We start from the raw sequence: 23,455 nt of genomic DNA, 5'->3' as shown, positions 1-23,455 counted from the left end.
CCAGTTTAAAGGAAACATGTGGGATGGAGGACCAACTTAAATGACACTAAGAGGAAACAACTAGGTAAATTCAGAATTCTACAAAATAACTGGCTTGGACTTTAAGCAAAAAGGCAGGGAAGTAAGTTTAGCCAGGTCCTAGGATATAAAATCAACATACAGAACTCAATTACATTTCTATATACTAGCTGGGGAAATTGAAATTGAAAACATAATACTATCTATAGTTGCTCCAAAAATTTTTAAATACTTAGGTAGGTATAAATCTAACAAAACATATACAGGTTCAGTATGCTGAGGAAACAAAACAGTGATAAAAGAAATCAAAGATTAAAATAAATGGAGAGATAAATGGATCTTCATTTATCCATTTGGATCAGAAGACTCAACATAGTAAAGATGTCAAATCTCCACAAATTATAAGTTTAGTACAATTCCTATCAAAATTTCTCAAAGATTTTTATAAATATAAAAAAATTTATTCTAAACTATATATAGAAAGGCAAAGGACCAAAAATAGTTAAAACAATTTTGAAAAAAAAAAACAAAACTAAGGAATCGCTCTACCTAAGGTTAAGACTTACTACATAGCTACAGTAACAAGACAATATGGTGTGGGCATAAAAAATAGACATAGAGACAAATGGAACAAAACAGAGAACCCACAAGTAGACCCATACAAATAGGCTCAACTTATTTTTGACAAAGGTGTAAAAGCAAACTAATGGAGGAAGGAGAGTTTTTTCAACAAACAGTACTGGAGTAATTCAATATTCATAGGTAAACATATGAAACTTGACCCAAACCTCATACCTTATATAAAAATTAATTCAAAATGGATCATGGATTTAAATGTAAAAGGAGAAGGTAAAACTATAAAACTTTTTGGAGAAAATCTTCTTTGGGACCTAGGGCTAGGTGAAGAGTTCTTAGACCAAAAGCACAATCCATAAAACTAAAAACTGATAAACTGGACTTCATCAAAAAGGCAGGGGAACTGAATTTTGATGATTAAAAAAGAATGTTCAAGATTCATACTGGCACTGACTTCTCATCAACAAAATTACACAACAAAACACAACTGAGATACGTTTGCAGAGACCTAAGGAAAAAGAATTAGGCCTCTAACTCTAAACCTATGCATGAGAAAAACAACAAATAAAATCTTTTGGATATGTAATAACTCAGAAAACATTAACATCCTCACATTTTCTCTGAAAAAAAATTACTTTAGAAAGTTCTAGACATGAAAAATAACAAAAGAACAAGATATCAGACCAAGTAAAAGATGACAAAGAATAGCTTGTCTAAATAATCACTGATAAAATGATTGTGAACTTGAATAAAATGTTAAGAAATTATTTTTAGAATAGAAGATACGTGTTTTTTGATATATTATTTAAATGAAACCTGGGAAAGGCATGGAAAAGGTAAGGTTACATATGCTATTTATTCTTGTCAGAAAGAAATATATTTGCTAATTTATATAATGATAACTGGTAGAAAAGAATTAGGATATAGAACTTCCAAGCTACTGAAAGGAAGAGAAGGCAAAAGGGAAAAAATAATATATGCATCTAAAATATGCATCTCAACACTGTAAAGCAACTATACTCCAATAAAATTTAAAAAATAAAATAAAATACTAATAAAAATATGCATCTCAAGGTATGTACAATAAACTGTCAATAGTGGTTGAACCTGGAGTGGTATGATTAGAGGACTTTCATTTTCACTATAGAGTGTAAATATTTTACAAATATTATATCAGTTAAAATGTATGAATAAAAGCCAACAAATAGCAAAGCACATATAAACTTTAAAAATTATAAATAAAATCTTACTTAGTTTCTCCATCTGATACACCAACAACTCTAGCTTCTTCAAGATGAGGCCAATTAACAAAGAGAGACTTCCCAAGCACTGATGAAGCTATATTTTCTACACTCTTAAAGTAAAAGCAGAAAAGTTCATTCACGTTTTAGGTCCAAGAGAGAATTTTACAGAGGCAAAATTAAATAATTAAAACTGGCTTGTGTTTATAACAGTGTATTTAAAATATATAAAAACCATGCCTTAATAATTAAAACAGATATAAAATATTATTTGATGGCTCAGGCCAATTATTCCCTATTAGTAACTGCTCTTCTCAGCTTTATTCCCACTTACTTATTCCAGCCACTTGAACTCAGTTTTTAAAATTTCTCTTCTCTAAGTTGTGCCTTTATAGCCAACTACTCTTTGTCTTTCTAGTACATTTTCCAGGATTTCTGTTCTTTTAGATTTTTGGTTTTTTCCCTTTCCTTTTAATTAATTAATTTATTTTTATTTAAAAATTTTTTTTGGCCACGCCACGCCGCATGCAGGATCTTAGTTCCCTGACCAGGGATTGAACCCTAGTCCCCTGCAGTGGAAGCGTGGAGTCTTAACCACTGGAACGCCAGGGAAGTCCTCCTTCTTAAAAAAAAAAATAATTTTCAGTCGTTTTTACTTATCTTTCTTTATTCTTTAATTTATTATGAATCTGTGTAAGTTTACCAACTTTACCTTCCCCTCTGCCAATCTCTTCTTATTAGAAGGGAACTATGACCAACTTAAAAGTAATATTCTGCAGTATAAACATCTCAACACTAGGAAGCTTGCCTCCTTCTCATTTTTTCAACAGCACTGGCAGTTATTAGTGAAGGATGGCCCACTGATTTTAATCCTAAATGAAATTACTTGGCGAGAAAACAGGTTTCAGTAAAATCAAACAGAAGAACACTGACCTATAATGTGAGTATTACTGTTCACAATAATAGCCAACTTTAGTAGAAATAATGTTCAGCAAGAAACCTAGGTTCTTAGTTCTGCAGCTAACAAGCTGAGTGAATGTCCCTTTTCCAATCTCCATTTAAGTTTTTTAATCTGTAAAATTAATGATCTGGATTAGTTGCTTCACAAAATTCCATCCAGTTGTAAAATTCTATGATTCTATTATTCTCATGATTATCAGCTTATTTTTCTCATGGAAACTGAGAAAAGTGAAAAGAACAGCATAGATGTCTAGAAAAGGGGCTATTATATTTTATATCAAATAATCAGATAGCATAAAACAGAAGCTAAAATATGTAATTCATTTCAGTTTGTGGTTGGTATAATTAAATAAGAACACTAGACTTATTTCAAGTTAGAAACCACGGCTCCAAAATTGGGTTCTGCCTCTCTTCAGCTATGGACTCTTAGGCAAATCCTTTAATCCCACTGAGTCTCAGTTTTCTTTTATGAGAAGAAGTTATAACATCTACCTCACAATATTTATTTAAGAATAAAATAATATACACAAAAGCTTTTGTAAACTATAAAATGCTGCACAGTTGGCCCTCTGTATCCATGGGTTCCACATCTGCAGATTCAACCAACTACTGATGGAGAATATTTTAAAAAAACAAAAAGAAAAAAACTCCAGAAAGTTTCAACAAATGCTGGCAACTATTTACATAGCATTTACGTTGTATTTACAATTATTTATATTGTATTAAGTATTATAAGTAAAAGAGATGATCTAAAGTATAAGGCAGGATGTGTGTAGGTCATATGCAAATATTACACCATTTTATATAAGAGACTTGAGCATCCACAGATTTTGGTATCAGTGGGGAGTCCTGGAACCAATGCCCCATGGATACTGAGGGACAGCTATATAAATATTCTGTATGAAATAATACCTGAAGTAAAAATACTTAAAAGGAAACAATATTATTATTATTACTGTTTGTTAGACAACAACTTTGTGGTAGAAACTGAAGTTGAGATATAAATTTTGATTCACATTTTTTCTTTTCATTATGCTTAATCATTATTAGCAAATACTTCTTTAACAAATAGAGATGACTATTTTTAGACTTTTGGGGGTAACTTTTTATTTTATTTACTATATTTAGACATCTCTTACAGTGAACATACAAAAGAATGACTACTCTGATAAATAAAACAAGTTTCAACATTAGAACTAGGCTCCCTTAATTATCCTTTTCCCTCCTTTCCTAGATTAATCCTTTCCCGTAAGCCCTAGAGGCGATCCACTTCACATCCTTTCCCTCTACAGTGCCTTTAAGGGCTCCTTTCTTCTTCTTTAGCTCTACCTCTCTTCTTTTGTACGGATTTGCTAAATGAGCTGCCTCTTCTTTACCTACAGTTATGTTTCTAGCCCTCTTTTCAACGATAAACTTCTTAACCAAGGGCTTAAGACCTGCTACCTCGACTTCCCACCTAAGGAGTCCCGGATTAGTACTTAGGAATTGGACTTCTGCCTCCAACAACCTATGGGAATGGAATTCTCAAAGTCCACTAATGATGCCCAAAGGACAAACTCACAGACCTTATTTTAGTTTTCACTCGTCTTGAACTGTATGTACCACCTACTCCATGCTTCTGTGACACTACTAAACATGGGAATTATTCTCTTTCTTCTCTGAACACTATGTAACTTTTACTGGTTCCTTTTCCACCCTTTCCACCCATGGGTACTTCCTCATGCTGGGGCCTTGAACCCTGAGAATCCCCTTTCTTCAAGGAAATGAGCCCTAAGGCCCCAGCCATCACTTCCTTGCTAACGCTCTACATATCCCTATTGCCTTACAAGCTCTAGCTCCAGGTATTCAACTGTGTATAAGTTGCCTTTCTTGACTGAAGTTTTTCATCTGAACCACAGAACACAAAAAACAATTTGACTACGTATTTCCCCAATTCTTCCAAGGATGGTACATAACTAGTACCATTCTAAATGCACAAAAGGTAAATTAATCTATTATAAACGAATGGATGACTTAGGGCAAGAGGGCTTAAACCTCTTGTGGAACCCTGTTGAGAAAGGCTGAAAAGGCAGCTCCAGTTAAATGTCCTAGCACCAACTTAAAATTCTATTACTGATAATTAATCCCCTCAAGCCAGTGCCTCTCCCATTTTAACTTCTTTATTCCAATAAACAGTAATTGATATCTAAGAGTGATTCATATTTAATATTTTCTTTTTCTTTTCATCCCTTATTTTTGAGCAAATGATGAAACTTGTGAATTTTATTTAGTCCTGTTCATCTAGACCTATTACCACTTCCACGGTTTATGTCCTTATTGTCTAAGGCTTCTATAACCACAACCTCAACTTGCAGGCTTTTCCATTTTCTTCCATTTCTTTTGTATGCACTTTAGTCTACTATATTGCCACCAAATTAATCTTTATGAAAGTACCAATTTCATGATAACAGTCATGAAAAGATAAGTCCAAACTCCTCAGCCTGGTATTCAAGGTCCTCCATAATCTGGCCTCAATCTGTTTTTTCAAACTTATCTTCTACTATTTCCCAACACAAGTCCTCTGATTCAGTCAGGTTTATCTATTCCTTCTCCTCAAATACATCACATTTACTCTAAAAAAAGAAAAAGTATGAAGAAAAATTTCAGACATACAAAAAGGTTAAAAAAAATAAGATAATGTATCACATTTATTTTTTTACTATAACTCCCAGCTCATGTTATTCTTTTCAACTGGAATACCTTTCCCCTCCTTTTTCCTCTTTGTGATAATCTTTCTTTTAGTGCCCAGCTCAAGCCTATTCTCATCTACAGATCTATACTTAATCTTTAGCTCACACAGCTCATCTCCTCTTCAAATTCCTACAGCATTTGTTTTGCTCATTACGTCACAATTAAATATGTCCTTTCCTTTAGTTTGTGTAAATGTTTCTTTATCCTTATTTCCTGTGAACTTCTGGAGTTACTACATGTTATACCACTTTGGAAAACACGTTACAGCTAAAACAGTTTTATGCATAATAATCACCTAAGAAATATAAAATGAAGAAAATACTTACAAGTTCATCTGATTCTGCATTCACTAAGATTTCCAACATCATGTTTTCTCCACGACTGCTTTGCTGGAATACTTGAACCCCACTTTTCTTCAAAAAAAACTTTAAAAGAAGTCATAGAATTTAATTTTAATTTTTTCTCCATAATCACTTCACATTCAATAAAGTGAAAAAATTTTGAACTAAATAGCCACTGACTTTGTGTTTGATGTGTTTCAAAGTAGGAAATCCACAGAAATATAATGCCTTTTGGTCAACCCTGGTTATTTTGTTTTTGCTTATGTCTACACGCCAAGCATCTAATGATATTATTTTATACCTAGAAAATAAATGGAGGCATTTAATTTAAAATTCATACATTACAAGCAATCACAGGTTTTCAGCATTCCCTTCAGGATTTTGCAAGAGTCCTCCTTGCTTTTAACAGGAGAATTAACAATTCGTCATTTAAGAGAAAGAAAATATAGAGCAGCAGATTCTTCGTTAGTATTGATCCAGACACAATCATGCCTGTAAGATACTGAGTGGACGTTCTCCCATTTAAAATATATATATAATATATAAAAATATATAATATATATAAAATATATAAATATGTATATATACATAATTTTTATACTAAAGGAACATACAAAACATACTACAAATCTCTATATCCTCCATGTTCCAAAACCCAGAATGGAAAATAAACATTTTATAATGTCTATTTCATCTTTCTCTTTGCTTTAATAAAAGGAAAAATCATAACTGAGAAACGTTTGCTTTATCTGCAACACAACTGCCATCTAGATATTATTTGCAGAGAAGATGAGAGAAGAGGAAAAACAAGGAAGAAGACATCTTAATGAGGAAGAGAAAGTAGAAATAGGTTTGAGGCAAGAAACAGAGGAGCTTTTTTGTGTGTGTGTGGTACGCGGGCCTCTCACTGTTGTGGCCTCTCCCGTTGCAGAGCACAGGCTCCGGACGCGCAGGCTCAGCGGCCATGGCTCACGGGCCCAGCCGCTCCGCAGCATGTGGGATCTTCCCGGATCGGGGCACGAACCCTTGTCCCCTGCATTGGCAGGCGGACTCTCAACCACTGCACCACCAGGGAAGCCCCCCGAGGAGCTCTTTTTTATTTTTTTATTATTATTATTTTTTTTTTTGCATTACGCGGGCCTCTCACTGTTGTGGCCTCTCCCGTTGCGGAGCACAGGCTCCGGACGCGCAGGCTCAGCGGCCATGGCTCACGGGCCCAGCCGCTCCGTGGCATGTGGGATCTTCCCGGACCGGGGCACGAACCCGTGTCCCCTGCATCGGCAGGTGGACTCTCAACCACTGCGCCACCAGGGAAGCCCCAGAGGGGCTCTTTTATTTCTTGTTTTCCTTTTTTCCAGTTGGGTGGTTGCGGAGTATAAGAGGCCAAGTCATAGCATGTCAAATAATGCTGGGAGCAGACACTGGCAATGGAAACAAAAATTCATACATCCTCTTGAGGGAGAGAACAGATATATATGGGGGCGGGACAACTTTAACAGAAGACGAAAACAGAGAAGCAGAATTGGACCAAAGCAGAGAACTATAGAAACAACTGTGAGAGAGAGAGAGAAGGAGAGAGATGCTATGATCCTTGGCAAGTTGCATGTAATTCATTATCAACTGACTACAATGGTCATAAATTATTTGTTAATTCTCCAAGTAGATATTCAAAAGCTTGCTTTGTTTTTTTTTTTTTTTTTTGAGCTCTCTGTTGCTGAAAAATTACCAAACAACATTACCTTGCGCAGCATCGTCCTATGGCAGGGAACTTTTCTGGCCATGGAGAGGGGTACGTGAACTCTGTCTCGCTATCATACCAGCACATCAGGCACTCACTATGTTGGTTTCTTTTCCTCTCTTCTTTTTTCAGGGAGTGGTTGCATGTCTCCATGGCTTCCAACAATCGCTTCTGAATATAAAGATTGGAGAGAGGGGTTAAAAATACAGAAATTCTGTAATCTCAACATACAGAACAAATCTTTTCTCTTGGAATACAGAATTACTATTTGTGTTCTTGAAAAACAAAAATCTTGACTCATACAATTCTTTTCCATTTCATTACAGGAAAAACTGATGTGCTATTCTTGTTTCAAAGGGCCCTAGAATATCGCTTGTCACTACAAATTCCTCTGAAACTATTACTCCAACAGCAATCAACTAACGTGTGGATAAAATCAGCAGAAAATCAAAATTTAAATATGAATTGATCATAATTATAATTTATCTTAATTCACTGCTCATTGATCTCTTACTTTACAAATTGTACAATGGTATAGGTATGTTCATCTTTCCAATTATCTTTTGTATTTAACATAATTCCAATCAAATCACAATGGTTTAAAGTATTTCTTTTTAAAGGACAAAATGATGTTAGTGTTCATATTGGAAGGATGAATGTGTGAGCTGCAAAATGTTACCAGGAACTTGTCTTACCAGATCCTATCACCTTTTATAAAACTACCTGTAAGCAAAACACTTAAGTATTGACACCACAAGAGACCCACAGACCAGAAGAACAAAAGAGTTCAAAAACAAATCCAAATCTACATCAAACATGGTATTTCAGATATTTAAACAATGTTTTTGTCATAACGAGCTATCCAGCTGGGAAAGAAAGCACATATATTTTCCAATATCATACCATATACAAAAGCAAGTATCAGAGTAATGAAACAACAAAAATAATGGGAAAAAATCTAGGAGGCTATTGATAATTTGGAGTGAAAAACTCTTAAATAAGGCCGGAAAAAGCGGAACAGCTTTAAGGGAAAAAGACATTTTTCAAGTAAAAGAAAATGTATGTGATAAAAGATTTCACAAAAAAATCAACAGGCAAATGCCACACTGGGGAAAAATATTCCTAATATAAAAAGAGTTGTTCAAAATCAAAAAAAGAAAATGAGGAAAAGGATATAAACAGACAATTTACAAAAGAGAAAATGTAAAAGACAAACATACATAAAAATATACTTAAATTAGGAATCAGGGAAAAATAAATTGGAATGAATGCATTCTTTACCATCAGTAGACTTTATCATCAAAATTAAATAAAGCAATAATACTCAGGATTAGAAAAGCAGAGAAGTAGGCACTTAAATATCGCGGGTGTGAATTAGACCAGTCTACTTGAAAAAGAAGACTGGTAATATTCATTAGAACAAAAAATACACATTCCCATTAACCAAGCATTCCTGCTTTGGGGATTCTACCTTACAAAAATAAAATCTCTGATATATAAGAATGCATTGACAAACCAACAAACGAAAAGAATACATAAACACACAAGTCCTTTTTTCAGAGCATTGTGTACAGTGGCAAGAAACATTAAGATTTATAAGAATTTGCAGAATTAGTATGGTGTGTTCCCGTGTACCTTTCAATGATAACATCTTACACACAGCCACAGTACATCATCAAAACCAGGAAATGGACACTGGTACATCACTACTACAGATTTATTCGGATTTCACTCGTTTTTATATCTACATTTTGTGTGTGTATACAGTACTATGGAATTTTTGTCATACGTGTAGATGCATGTCACTACCACTAAAACTGGAATACAGACCGTCACATCATCATAAAGAAACCCCTTCATGTTATCCCTTTATAGGCACATCCTATCCCCAACCCTAACCCCTAACAACCACTGATGTGTTTTATATTACAATAATTTTGTCATTTCAAAAATATCATATAAATGGAACTATATAAACCTTCCAAGATTGACTTTTTCACTCAAATGAACTTTTTTCCATCCGTTGTTTGTGTCAATAGTTTTTTTTATTGCTGAGTAGTATGCCTTTATATGGATGTACTACAGTTTTTTTACTCACTCATTGAAGGATATTCAATTTTTTTCCAGTTTGGGGTTATCACAAATAAGTTGCTCTGAACATTAGTGTACAGGGTTTTTCAACATATATGGCGAGCTGTTTCAGCACCAATTGTTGAAAAGCTTTTTCTTTACCCATTGAATAGCTTTGATGTCTTAATTGAAATTTATTAACTGGACAAGTATAGATCTATGTTTGGACTCAATTCTGTTCCATTGATCTATTGCCATGTAATAAGTAACATACTCCCTTGATTACTTTAGCTTCATGGTTAAGTCATGAAATCAGAGAATGAAAGTCTTCCAGTATTGTTTTTCTTCCTATAGATTGCTTTGGCTACTCTAGATCCTCTGCAATTTCATAAAGACTTTAGAATAGGATTTCTGATTTCTACACAAAAATCTGCTGGCCTTTTCATTGGGATTATGTTGAGTCCAAAGATCAATTTGGGAAGAGGGTACATCTTAACAATACTAAATCTTCTATTCCTTGAACATGGTATGTCCCTCCATTTATTTAGGTTTCTATATCTCAACACTATTGCAGTATTTAGTGTGCATGCTGTTAAATTTGTAACTGTGTATTTTATATATCTTAATGCTATTTTTTTTTTTTTTTTTTTTCTTTTTGCGGTATGCGGGCCTCTCACTGTTGTGGCCTCTCCCGTTGCGGAGCACAGGCTCCGGATGCGCAGGCCCAGCGGCCATGGCTCACGGGCCCAGCCGCTCCGCGGCATATGGGATCCTCCCAGACCGGGGCACGAACCCGTATCCCCTGCATCGGCAGGCGGACTCTCAACCACTGCGCCACCAGGGAGGCCCTCTTAATGCTATTGAAAGCAGAATAAAAATCTTTTATTTAAAAAAAATTTATATATTCCAATTGTTTACTACTAGTATATAGAAACACAATTGAATTTTGTATATATTTTATATAGATTGTGTATAGATTTTCTGTGACCTTGCTAAATTTACTTATTGGTTAGAGTATCTTTTTGAAGACTGCTTAGAATTTCTTATATATGTAATAGTGCTATGTGCATATAAAAACAATTTTTCTTCTTCCTTTCTAATCTGCATGCCTTTATTTCTTTTCCTTGACTTAATACACTGGACTTCCAGTACAGTATTAGAATTGGTTAGAATAAACATCCTTGTCTTACCCTTGATCTTACAGAGAAAACATTCAAAATTTTACTATTAAGTATATTGTTAGCAGTAAGTTTTTTTTAAGATGCACTTTATCTGGTTGAGGAAGTGTCCTCTTATTTCTAGTACTGTATGTTGAGCATTTCTATTAAAATTGGATGTTGAATACTGATAGTGTGGTAAATCATCGCAAATCAACACTGTCTTTCTAAAATAAATGACATTTGGTTATGAGTATTATCCTTCTAACATATTATTGGATCCCATCTGGCTTTATTTTGTTAAACGTTTTTGCATTTACTTTTAGGAGGGATAATAGCAAGTCATTTTCTTTTCTTGTAACATCATTTACTATGGGTATCTGCATTATGCTGGTCTAATAAAATATATTGGGAAGTGATTATTCCTCTTCTATGTTCTCAAAGTTTGTGCAAAATTGGTATTATTTCTTCCTTGAATGCTTGCTAGAATTCACAAGTCAAGACATCTGAACCTAGAATTTTCTCTGTGAGAAGATTTTAAATCATGAAACTTAATGTCTTTAAAAGATATAGAACTACTCAGATTTTTACATGTTTTTTGGTCAGTTTTGCTAAATTGTGTCTTTAAAGAACTGTGTTCATTTCACTTAGGTTGCTGAATTCGTTGGCATAAAATTGTTCACAATATCCCTTACGGATTCTTTTAATAGCTGGAGAATTTATAGGACACCTCTTCTTTCATTCCAAATATTGGCAATTTATGTGTTCTCCCCTCGTGCTCTAGCTTTTTTCAGCCTTTCTTGATCTGTCTAGCTAGGATTTATCAATTTTATTAATCTTTTCAGAGGACCAACTTTTGGTTTCATTGATTTTTCTCTATTGTTTGCTCATTTCCCATAGATTTCTGCTATCTTTTTTATTTCCTTCATTCTGCTTAGTTTGGATTTAAATTGCTCTTGTTTTTCTAGCTTCTCATGGTAGGAAGCTTAATTTATTTTAAAATGTCTTATTGCTTAGGATAAGCATCTAGAACCTTAAGTCTCCCTTTAAGCCTTGCTTTAGCTTTATCATAGATTACGATACGTGTTCTCATTATCATTCAGATAAAGTATTTTCAAATATCCCTTTTAATTTCTTTAATCTATGGATTATTTACAAGTGTGTTATTTAATTTCAAAATATCTGTAAATTTCCCAGAGAGTTGTTACTGATTTTTAATTTAATTCCATGTGGTCAGAGAACATTCTCTTTATGATTTCAACCCTTTTAAATTTATTCAGACATGTTTTTTCTTTCTTTTTTTTTTTTTTGCGGTACACGGGCCTCTCACTGCTGTGGCCTCTCCTGTTGCAGAGCACAGGCTCCGGACGCGCAGGCTCAGCGGCCATGGCTCACGGGCCCAGCCGTTCCGCGGCATGTGGGATCTTCCCAGACTGGGGCACGAACCCGCGTCCCCTGCATCGGCAGGCAGACTCTCAACCACTGTGCCACCAGGGAAGCCCCAGACATGTTTTATGTCTCCAAATAATCTTGGCGAATGTTCTTTCACTTAAAAATGTGTATTCTTTAGTTGTTGGGCACAGTGTTCTACATATATTAATGAGGTTGAGTAGGTTTACAGTGTTATTCAAGCCTTTGATTTCTGGTAATGCTCCTTGTTCTGAAGCCTACTTTGTCTACTATAAGTAAATCAATGCCAGCTTTCTTATAATTAGCATACCTACAAGTTTTGATGCACATAATGAAGATGAGAGTAGTTAAAACTCATTAACAAAATACAAATGGTGATTAAAATCCACTGCTTATTAATTTATGTGAAATAATATCTGATTAAAATATACATGTATATATAACTATTTCATGCACTGACCTCATCAATAAAAGGTATTAGAACCACAGCTTCCCATTCCTGTTGCTTCCCATTTAGGTCAGTTTTAAAATCAGGTGGATAATATTCTATAATTGGCGAGTCTTCATTGGTCATCAAATGCTGTGAAAATATAAAATAGCGTGATAGAAATGTAACAACTAATATCAGTGTAGCTTTTTGTTAATATATTTATAATACTTCCTCAATTGTTACAGTTTAAAATTTCTAAGCAAAGCAAAAGTAAATTTTCATATCTTAGATATGTTGTAATATACTTGTTATATTTTAATTTTCAACTATGAGGCTTCTAATTTCACCACCGTTCACCACTTTCCTGTTCCACTAACCTAGTTATGTAGCAAAACTATCCTTTTTTTTTTTTTTCGGTATGCGGGCCTCTCACTGTTGTGGCCTCTCCCGTTGCAGAGCACAGGCTCCGGATGCGCAGGCTCAGCGGCCATGGCTCACGGGTCCAGCCGCTCTGTAGCAAGTGGGATATTCCCGGACCGGGGCATGAACCCGCGTTCCCTGCATCGGCAGGCGGACTCTCAACCACTGTGCCACCAGGGAAGCCCAGCAAAACTATCTTTACTCTGAATTTTATCATTTCTATCTTTTATTGTCTTTTCACTTTACAAGGCCTATCTAAGTTGTTTTCCCATTCAGACTTCAGTTCATTTCACACACTCCATTTTTAACCTTAGGCAATTTATTTTCATGTCCTAATCAACTGATTTTATTAAATTATATAAGAACTAAGATAATTTAAAAAGAAAAAAAATCCTAAAATCCAAAATCTCTTTACTACCAATAGCAAAGATAAGAAGTTCAATATGACGTTTTTCTTAGAGATTTTATAACAGAAGTAGATAAAGTTAAAGATGTCTTCTAGGAAAGGAATATGGAAGATTATGATATAAAAATTTAAAGAAATAGCATATTTCTCAAGGTAATATTCAAAGTATTTAATAATCAGCAAGTCATGAGCATAGAACAATCAAAACAGATGTGGCTATAAAAACCTGCATGGTTACTGGTCCAGAGTGGTTGAGTATCAATCCTTAATGTATGTGAAGGTAGGAAAAAAGCATCAAAGAAACTTAAGAAAGGAAGGCCAGGGGCCAGGATGGACAGGTTAAGTTTCAGAAAGATACAGAAGGAAGCCTGATACTGTTCAAGCAGTGAAGGCAGGTGTGTGTGTTTGAGTTTATATGTGTCTACTCCAGTTCCTGGTACCGGACCATGGAATTAGAAGAAGAGACTGATGCTCTAGAAGAACTAAATGAAGTTTACTCTCAGCCTCAGCTTAGCAGGCTTGGCGTAATTTTGGTGACTCAATCACCCCTGAAATATCTTTCTCCTGTTATGTGAAATATGTTAACCAGAGAAAAGCCTTTTATTCCACAATTTGATAAATGAAATGCTTAAAATCTAAATATAAATGGAGGTAATACTTTTGTTGATATAAATAACATATTAGAATCATAGGTAGAGGGTGAAAGAGAACTGAAATGAAACCTGTAAATGTTTGGACAAAGCAGATGGCTTCGGATTTTGCCTCTCTCAGTTTACTTTCATCAGTGCAGAGACAAATTGAAGATGCGCTTAAAGATACTGAAAACAAAGAAGCTATGCTCTGAATGGCTTATGAAATTTGTTTGCATTTTTAAAACAAAGCTAACTTGGGGACTTCCCTGGTGGCGCAGTGCTTAAGACTCCACGCTCCCAATGCAGGGGGCCCAGGTTTGATCCCTGGTCGGGGAACTAGATCCCACATGTATGCTGCAACTAAGAGTTCGCATGCCACAACTAAGGGGCCGGTGAGCCACAACTAAGGGGCCCACCTGCCACAACTAAGGAGTCCATGTGTTGCAACTAAGAAGCCCACGTGCTGAAACTAAGGAGCCCACAGGCTGCAACTAAGACCCGGCACAACCAAATAAATAAATAAATAAAAATAAAATATAAAACAAAGCTAACTTTAAATCAAGAAACTACTTTTCAGGGGACTTGTTTAAGGAATCCTATATTTGAAACTGAAAATAAATATATTTAGCTATTAAAGAAATTTGGGTATGATGTTTCTAAGTTTGCAGGAGGAGCTCCTAAATATTAAAAAGACCATAAACATATTTAATTCTAAAACTCACCTGGTAGCATGTAGGAAGTAAATTTTTGCTAGCTGCTGGAAGTACAGCAAGAAGCTGTTCAAATGGCTTAAAAGGTTTTCCCAGTTCAAAATGGATTTTGAGTGTACTGATGTTGCGGATATCAGACAGGAAAGGTGCGTAATGGTACGGATAAAACCTATAATACAAAACTGAGTTTTAAACAATTGGCAATTTTATGAAACAGGTCAATAGTTAAGTATATACTTTTCCATATTCTATTTTAACAACACATGATAATAATTCTAAAGACAAAAACTCATTCATAATTCTGCTACTTGAATATAAAAAATCAGCAATGTTGGAAAATTTAGGTCACTTGATGGCAACAAATATTTCCTTAATTTTTTTTTTTTTTTTTTTTTCTTTTTGCGGTATGCGGGCCTCTCACTGTTGTGGCCTCTCCCGTTGCGGAACACAGGCTCCGGATGCGCAGGCCCAGCGGCCATGGCTCACGGGCCCAGCCGCTCCGCGGCATATGGGATCCTCCCAGACCGGGGCACGAACCCGTATCCCCTGCATCGGCAGGCGGACTCTCAACCACTGCGCCACCAGGGAGGCCCTCCTTAATTTTTAAAGTGCAGTTTCACACTCAAAATTTGGATGCATGCAAGGATATATATATTAATAATATATAAATATATATTATATAATTATATAATATATAATTTATTATTTATATATATAAATAATATAATGGCTGTTTAGTTTCGAAAATGTTGACTGTGAGTCTTCCAAACAATAGATTCTTAGAATGAAGTAATGAGGTAGTCAGAAGACGTTCAGTTAGCTCATGTGGGCCTGAGCTTCTCTCATAAGGACAGAGGGAACAGTGAGTCTGAGCTCAGATGGCTGTTACTAGTCAGTTCTAAGAACTTTTATCTTTGTATTAGTATATATATATTGTGTTTGTGGTAAGGATTAAACCATTTATCAATCATACACACCACCTGTTTTTGTTTTTAATACCTTCCCATATTTAACTACAGAAAAAATATTTTTACAAAACTTGAAACATACGATTTTTAGAAAACTTTCAATGTTCTTAACGTTTGACTAAAGATACCAACAAAACAATGAAGAAATATTTTTATAGTCCACAATTATGTCATACTTCAAAAGGGTGGGAAAGTTTAGGAGGCAGAATGGCATGTGAAACAAGGCAAAACGTATAGACTTTGGGAATCAGATAGCCTTGGACTTGATTCTTGGGTATATGTCATCTTGGAAAGATTACTTAACCTCTCTAATCCTCATCTGTAAAAGGCAGAGAACAATGCTTACTTTAAATAGTTGTGAGGATTACATGAGAACATGCTTTTCAGGTGCCTGGCCTTAAAGCCTGATAATATAATAGGGATAACTTATACTCACCCTCTTAAAAAATGGCAAATCAAGGATTTTTGTCATAGAATACTCTTCAGAGATGCCCTGAGAATCATGTTAGTTATTGCAAAGATTTGTAAAGGTTATTAGTAAGTGAAATCATGTGAAATTAATGCCACATTATTTTGCACTGGTCTGTTTTGCTGTTGGTGCTTTAAAAGAGAGCCTAGCAGGTGTTCTGAAAACAAAACAAAACAAAACAAGCTATCTCATCACTTAAAAGTCTCTGCTTTTCCCTGCAGCATGTTTTGGCTTGTTATTTTTTCTATTTCAGTGGATGGTTTGGAAAAGTAGATGGAACTTGCTGGAATAGGAAACGAGAGAAATTATTATTATTTCCAGGAAAAGCAAGTAATTCCTTTCTCTTTTCTTCTTTACCCTTCCCAGTCTAACATTCATATAACTCATTCTTCAAAAATTACTCCTGATAGAAAAATTTTTTCAAACACATAAAAATGTAGAGAAGAATATAATAAACAATCCCACTTAACCACTGCTCAGACCCAATAATTAATTATCAAGACTTTGTCACACTTCATTCATTATGACAGAAAATTTTAAATCCTTAGATTAACAGAGAGCTTTTATTATGGGCCATCTGCTATAGCTGGAAGTATCTTTGTTATAAAAGGGTCTTTTTAAAGTATTTTCATATAAAAAAAAGATTACCTGTACTTCATTTAAACTTGGCTGTATGTATCTTTTAAAAAATACTATCATAAATAGAAATAAGAAGAAAAGAGATTCTCAAATGAGCTTACAGTAGAATGAACCATTATAAAAGACAGAACTTTTTGTTTTTATTCCCTCACCAGCTCCAGGACTGAACTCCGTGATAGTAATAATGCAAAATCCACTGTATTGCCTGAACATAACATGCAGCTTGATCAGCCAGAAAGTCACTGAAAATAGAAAAGAATATTTTCATTATAACATTATTTTTTGAAGACAGGTCATTGTGTTTAGAGCATGATATCTCCTGATATCACATTCTGCCTCACATGTTTTATTTAATCAATGAATAAGCCAAAAACTGCAATCACAAAAACTCCAAAATATTATTTTTTAAAAATTCCATCATGCCAGATTAAAGGTTTGCCTTATAGTTTTCCTAAACCAACTATCAGAATATTTAAACATGCTGTGCATATTTATTCAGTCAATGTACTGTGCCTTTGGTTTAAAGTTTGAGGATTTAGTTAATGAAGCTTTCTATAATGTGGCACTACCAGTTCCTTAAATATTCAGGGTGTGATGAGAGATAGGGATGGGAATCTTCTTTATTTGGGAGGATGCCTGAGAGAATCACAGGAGGAAATGAGAAGATCTTAAAATCTGGTTATAGAGCTAGAACACACTTTGAAAAGTGCTATATCCACTGAACAATATTCCCTCTAATTCCTTTTTCTCAAAAACCATCATTTAAGGTAAAATAATCACACACACATTACACACGCGCGCGTGCATGCACACACACACACACACACACAGAGCAAAAAAGAGCACTCTAGGTTAAACCCCAAAGTGGCTATAAACCTTGTTAGTGTCTGTTACCGAAATTCAGGTAGAGATACACTTAGAAATTCTAGATCTACATTATTTCTGGGAGCTACGTTTTTTTTTACAATAAATTTATTTATTTTATTTATCAATTTTTGGCTGTGTTGGGTCTTTGTTGCTACATGTGGGCTTTCTCTCTAGTCGCGGCGAGCAGAGGCTACTCTTCTTTGTGGTGCGCAGGCTTCTCATGGCAGTGGCTTCTCTCGTTGTGGAGCATGGGCTCTAGGCACGTGGGCTTCAGTAGTTGTGGCACGCGGGCTCAGTAGTTGTGGCTCACAGGCTCCAGAGCACAGGCTCAGTAGTTGCGACACCTGGGTTTAGTTGCTCCGCAGCATGTGGGATCTTCCCAGACCAGGGATCGAACCCGTGTCCCCCTGCATTGGCAGGCAGATTCTCAACCACTGGGCCACCAGAGAAGCCCTTAATTTTTGTTTTTAATTAATTTATTTTTGGCTGTGTTGGGTCTTCGTTGCTGCTCGCAGGTTTTCCCTAGGTGAGGCGAGTGGGGGCTACTCTTCATTGTGGTGCACTGGCTTCTTATTGCAGTGGCTTCTCTTGCTGCAGAGCACGGGCTCTAGGCGTGCAGGCTTCAGTAGATGTGGTGCGTGGGCTCAGTAGTTGTGGCTCACAGGCTCTAGAGAGCAGGCTCAGTAGTTGTGGCACATGGGCTTAGTTGCTCCACGGCATGTGGGATCTTCCTTGACCAGGGCTAGAACCCATGTCTCCTGCATTGCCAGGCAGATTCTTAACCACTGTGCCACCAGGGAAGTCCTGGGAGCTATGCTTTTAAAAATGAAATGCATTACTTTTTTATTATAAAAGAAATATTTCCTCATTACTGAAAATACAGATAATGACAAAAAGCATTTCTATCACCTTATAGCAATCACTATTACCTTTTGGTATTTTTTTCAATCTCTTTTCTATGCCCAGGTTTTTTGTTTGTTTGTTTGCTTGTTTTTAAGTATTAATGAGAGGATACTGTGCATTATGATTTTTGTATCCTGCTTTTAAAATTTGTACTTAATGATATACTGAAAGTATTTTTCTGAATTGTTATGAACTTTCCATAAGTACCAGTTTAACAGTTTCGCATATTCTGAAAACACTGGAAATGGCAGAGAAAGTAACTGTAATGAGGAGGAGGTGGAGACAATTATGATGAACATTCTTACTGGACATGTACATTGTTTCTAATTTTTTACTTTTAAAAAACTTTGTAATAAACTTCCTTGTGTATAAGGATCTTCTGTGTTTAACTTTATTTTTTTAAGATATTTTAACAATTAGAATTATTGGGTCAAAGGGATGACTATTTTAAAGGCTTTTGGATATGGAGTTTCCAAAATAATTTTACCAATTTATATTTCCACCAGTAATTAAGGGAAGAAATCTACCACCACTCCTGGACTAACAATGAATATAACAACTTAAAAAGATTTGCTTATTTGCTAGGCAAACAAATAGTATCTCATTTTCATAAGTCTATATTTTACTATATAAAAGGAAAAAGAAATAAAACAGAAGACTAGTTTCCTATCAAATTAAGCATTTAATGTCAACTGCATGTACTACAGTTCTATCTAACTGTAATCAAGGAAATATAAGAACAAAGGCAAAAGGATTAAAAGCATAACTATTTTAAATATGTTATTTCTCAAGTCTCAAAAGTCCTACTTGCTAATGTAATAAGGGTACATAGCATTTCATGAAACTCTTATTTCACTTATAGAAAAGCAGCCTCATCTGGTGGTTAAGCATGGGCTCTGGAGCCAGACTGCTTGTGTTTAAATCCTGGCTCTGCCACTCGCTACCTATGCATGTCACTTCGAGCAAATCACTTAAACCTTAAACCTCTCATTCCTTAATTTCCCCTATTTTAAGGTAATAATAATTCTACTTATCTTAAAGAATTATTGTGAAATTACAAGTTAACATTTTCATGTTTTATATATATATATTTATGTTTATATTATTAAAATATAAATCAGTTAATATTTTTCAAATGTTTAGAATAGTGCCTGGCACTTGGTAAGCACTTTATAAGTGTTTGTTAATTAAAATAAATAAAATACGAATATATGTAAGTCATACTGTGGGCTGTAGTTTAGAAGTGTGGACTACCATTCTAGAGGTCAAGTTGTTAAGGAACTTTTGTACTAGTTATTAACCTGGGGCTGAGCCAGGTGCCCTTTGAGATAAGTGTGATGTGAGCTTTAGAAGATGGGAAGCAAAACACTAACCATTTTCTACTTGGCAATTTTTATCATAGGACCCTTGAACAATGCAGGAGTTAGGGGTGCCAACCCTCTGTGTAGTAGAAAATCCACCTATAACTAGTTGGCTCTCTGTATCTGAGATTCCGCATCTGTGGATTCAACCAATCGTGGATTCAACCAACTGTGAATCATGTAGTACTGCATTAAGTATTTAGTAAAAACAGTTCTGTATATAAGTGGACCTGTGCAGTTCAAACCCGTGTTGTTCAAAGGTCAACTGCATAATACATGTCAATTAATGTTACCTTTTCCAAAACGGTACTAGTTGAAAGGTCTACAATAATTTACGAAAACAAAAAATGCTTTCCACCCATTACCATAACTATCAAAATTATGTTGTTTTCTGAAGAAACTGCAAAGTCTAATTTTTTTCTACTTTAAAATAAAAGCATTGGCAAAAACGTACTCAGAAACTACGTCAACTCCCATCTTTGTCATGTAATATGTTCTTTTATATTGTCTAAATTCAGTTTCAAACAAGTCATCATCTTCAGTCTCATCTTCTAAATTGTCTGCAAAAAGACAGAAAGACAGTGGCTGACAATTATGAATATTCCATTTTTCCATCTAATGCTTTGACAAATACATACCAAAGCAGATGCTTATAAACTATCATAGACATCTATTTCATCCAATATTATTGAATTAGTACTAATAAAGGAAAGATATAACTATTATGTCAAAAAAAACTGCATATATTAAAATACATAGTTTGTACTCACCCTTAGAAGTTACCACTTCTTCTCCATTTTCGTCTAAAGCAGCCCAACATATTGAGTTTTCCTGGCCCTATACAAATTATAAACCAATATAAAGTTAAGGCAGGATATACTTCAAGGTGAGACATTTAACAGGGAGATTTAAAAAATACTAAAGATAACTGAATGATCCTTAAGTGACACACTGCAAAAGTTTGTTTTAAAAATATTCCTCAAACGCTGTGTAAATGCTTTTGGTTTCATATCACTTGTTTCCTGAAGCTATAAATATTTATTATGTAGAACTTAACATTCAGACCCCTCAATGATAAGTAACAAGTAATGTTCACCAATATAAAAGATAAATATATTTAATTATATATGTGTTCCAAGAAAAAAACACTTCAAGAATATTTCATTTACTTAGAGAAAAGTACACAATCAATATCAAATTCTTTCAACTTTAACATTTTTATATGTCAAATTCTGGGCTATTGTTAACACAATCTGTTTGTTTATGATTGAATCCAATAACTACAAACATTACCTATTTTTTTGTGTCTCTGGATCCCATCATTCCTATGACGCTACCAGCCACTTCTAAATTTTCTTCCATGTAACTCATCTGCTTTTCTAAAGTTCTTCCATTTCATCACATCCTTCATATCCTGCCCATCTATTCTTCCTCTTTGTGATTTCATTCTTTCTCTCCTCTACTTCTAACTGCCTATCAACTGCCAGTGGCCCTCATTAGTTCTTCCTACTCCTTTATTCCCAATTTCCTTTTCTTCACCCAAGCTAGGGCCTCTGCCAATTTCCTGTGTCTGGGCTGTTTCTCCAGCTCCTTTCATTCTACCAGTGTCTCTAATGTTAACTACACACCCCTGGATGACTGGTGAAGCTTAAGGACTGAGCTGAGGTGGGCGGAGCCATGGATTATTGATATTTAAGTTTGTGGGTACAGGTCCCCCAAAAGTTGCAGAGCCTGTTTTATTAAGATAAGAAACAGAGTAGAATGCAGACTGACTACTGCTAAGCTCCACTGAGGAAAAGTTAAGCAATTAGAAAGACTGTACTAAAGAAAATGAGGACAGTTGCCCTTCCTGGAGCAAGAGATATTGGGCTTGAGCCTGAATAAAACCAGTACAGCAAAGAGAGTGCAGGAAACTCATCAGTTTCACCAGAATCCAATAACTATGGGTTAGCTGAGGAAAATTTCAGAAGAGGTTTATTTTCCAAGCTAACATACATAAGACATTCTTTAGGGCTTCTTAGAGGTGTTTTACAGGGTACTAGCATATTCTGACTGACTCTAGTCACTTATTGAGAACCTAACAGTTACCAGATATTGTGCTATTAACTACTCTTAGCCTAGCCTATCACTGTATTTTACATACGATTTTATATATAAATTACTTCTAGAGAAAAATCACTGATCTAGTTAATGTCTCATAACATTAAATGCTATAAATATCCACACTTTAATTTTCTGGGCTCTTATATTTAGAAATGTTTTATACACTTTTAATAGAGTGGAAGAACAAAGAAAACACAGTGTTCTTCGATGGTAAAAATGATTTTTAAAGATCAGATTTAAATGAAAGGATCAAATAGAGAAAAAGGAAGCAAAACAATTTTAAAATGTCCATAGAGGAAAAGAAGAAATGAAACTAAAATGAGGCAACCCCAAAATCATAAGAAAGAAAATGAGAAACAAGGAATATCAGTTTTACCTTTACAGCTAAAAAAATGAAAGGACACCTAAAAAAATGGACACCTTTGATTTTTTCTTTTCCTTGTAGTTCCTGGCTTCTTCTGCTGCGACACCTGCTGCTTCATTGAGGTACTTGTTACCAACTTTGCTTTCAAACCACTTTAGGTCCACAAAAACTTCACTGAAGTGCTCTCGATCAAACTGTACCGAAATATTTACATTTATTTTAAAATAACTTAAGTATGTTTAGAAGAATACAGACCAAACTTTTAACGGTGACTACTTCTAGGGCATAGGAATCAGAGGATATTACTTTTTTACATGGGGACTTCATCTACTACTCTGAAAACTAAAAATAAAAAGCAAATAGAAATACAAATAACTTAGGTGAAATTACTTATACAGAATGACCAACTTGAGTAGAATCACAAAAACTTTTTCTTCTGGTATTATGTAATTGGTTACCATTTATAGCTACCCTGGGACAGGAAAACAAAAACTTCTAGTTACTTACATCTGATAGTTTCACAAGGTATTTCTCAAATCGAGGTAAGTTGAGATGCCCACTTTCATTAATATAACCTAAAAGGAACAAAATGTAAACTTGTACTAAAAGCTGACATTATTTTTTCCAAACAATTCTACAAAATTCTTTTTACAAAACATTGAGTTTTGACATTCTACTAATCAAGAAAAAACACTCAGTGTTGGACTATGTAAGTGGCCCTAGTTTCTATGAACTTGATGTTACTATAATATACAGTATGTAAGAACTGAAGGAAAATATAAAAAATTCCAGGTTTACATAGTAATAATCTTCCCAAATTTCCAAACAACACTGGGAGACAGTTAATTAAATTAAATACGTTCTAGAATCTATCTAGGTCATTCATTTGATATGTTAACTTAAGAAAGAAAAGACTAATGTCCTGTTACTCTGTTGACTGAC

At 34.8% G+C, this 23,455-nt stretch overlaps 1 protein-coding gene across 4 annotated transcripts in view; it reads right to left on the bottom strand.

The window, feature by feature from the left end:
• The window catches only part of XRN1 (5'-3' exoribonuclease 1), a 102,061-nt gene that overhangs the window by 59,608 nt on the left and 18,998 nt on the right, over nt 1-23,455 (bottom strand). For all 4 annotated transcript variants that reach the window (XM_081235690.1, XM_081235692.1, XM_081235693.1 and 1 more), the window contains exons 9-19: nt 23,021-23,088; nt 22,570-22,707; nt 20,817-20,883; nt 20,501-20,606; nt 17,068-17,157; nt 14,852-15,008; nt 12,702-12,821; nt 7,606-7,775; nt 6,047-6,167; nt 5,852-5,950; nt 1,845-1,948 (exon numbers count right to left, since the gene is read on the bottom strand). In XM_081235690.1, coding sequence (XP_081091816.1) covers nt 1,845-1,948; nt 5,852-5,950; nt 6,047-6,167; nt 7,606-7,775; nt 12,702-12,821; nt 14,852-15,008; nt 17,068-17,157; nt 20,501-20,606; nt 20,817-20,883; nt 22,570-22,707; nt 23,021-23,088 — 1,240 coding nt within the window. The remainder of the gene's footprint in view (nt 1-1,844; nt 1,949-5,851; nt 5,951-6,046; nt 6,168-7,605; nt 7,776-12,701; nt 12,822-14,851; nt 15,009-17,067; nt 17,158-20,500; nt 20,607-20,816; nt 20,884-22,569; nt 22,708-23,020; nt 23,089-23,455) is intronic.

Source organism: Mesoplodon bidens, assembly GCF_964165515.1.
Source record: "Mesoplodon bidens genome assembly, chromosome: 5".
In the NCBI taxonomy this organism is placed as follows: domain Eukaryota; kingdom Metazoa; phylum Chordata; class Mammalia; order Artiodactyla; family Ziphiidae; genus Mesoplodon; species Mesoplodon bidens.
Note: the sequence above shows the minus strand (reverse complement) of the source record. Positions and strands in the feature narration are given on the sequence as shown.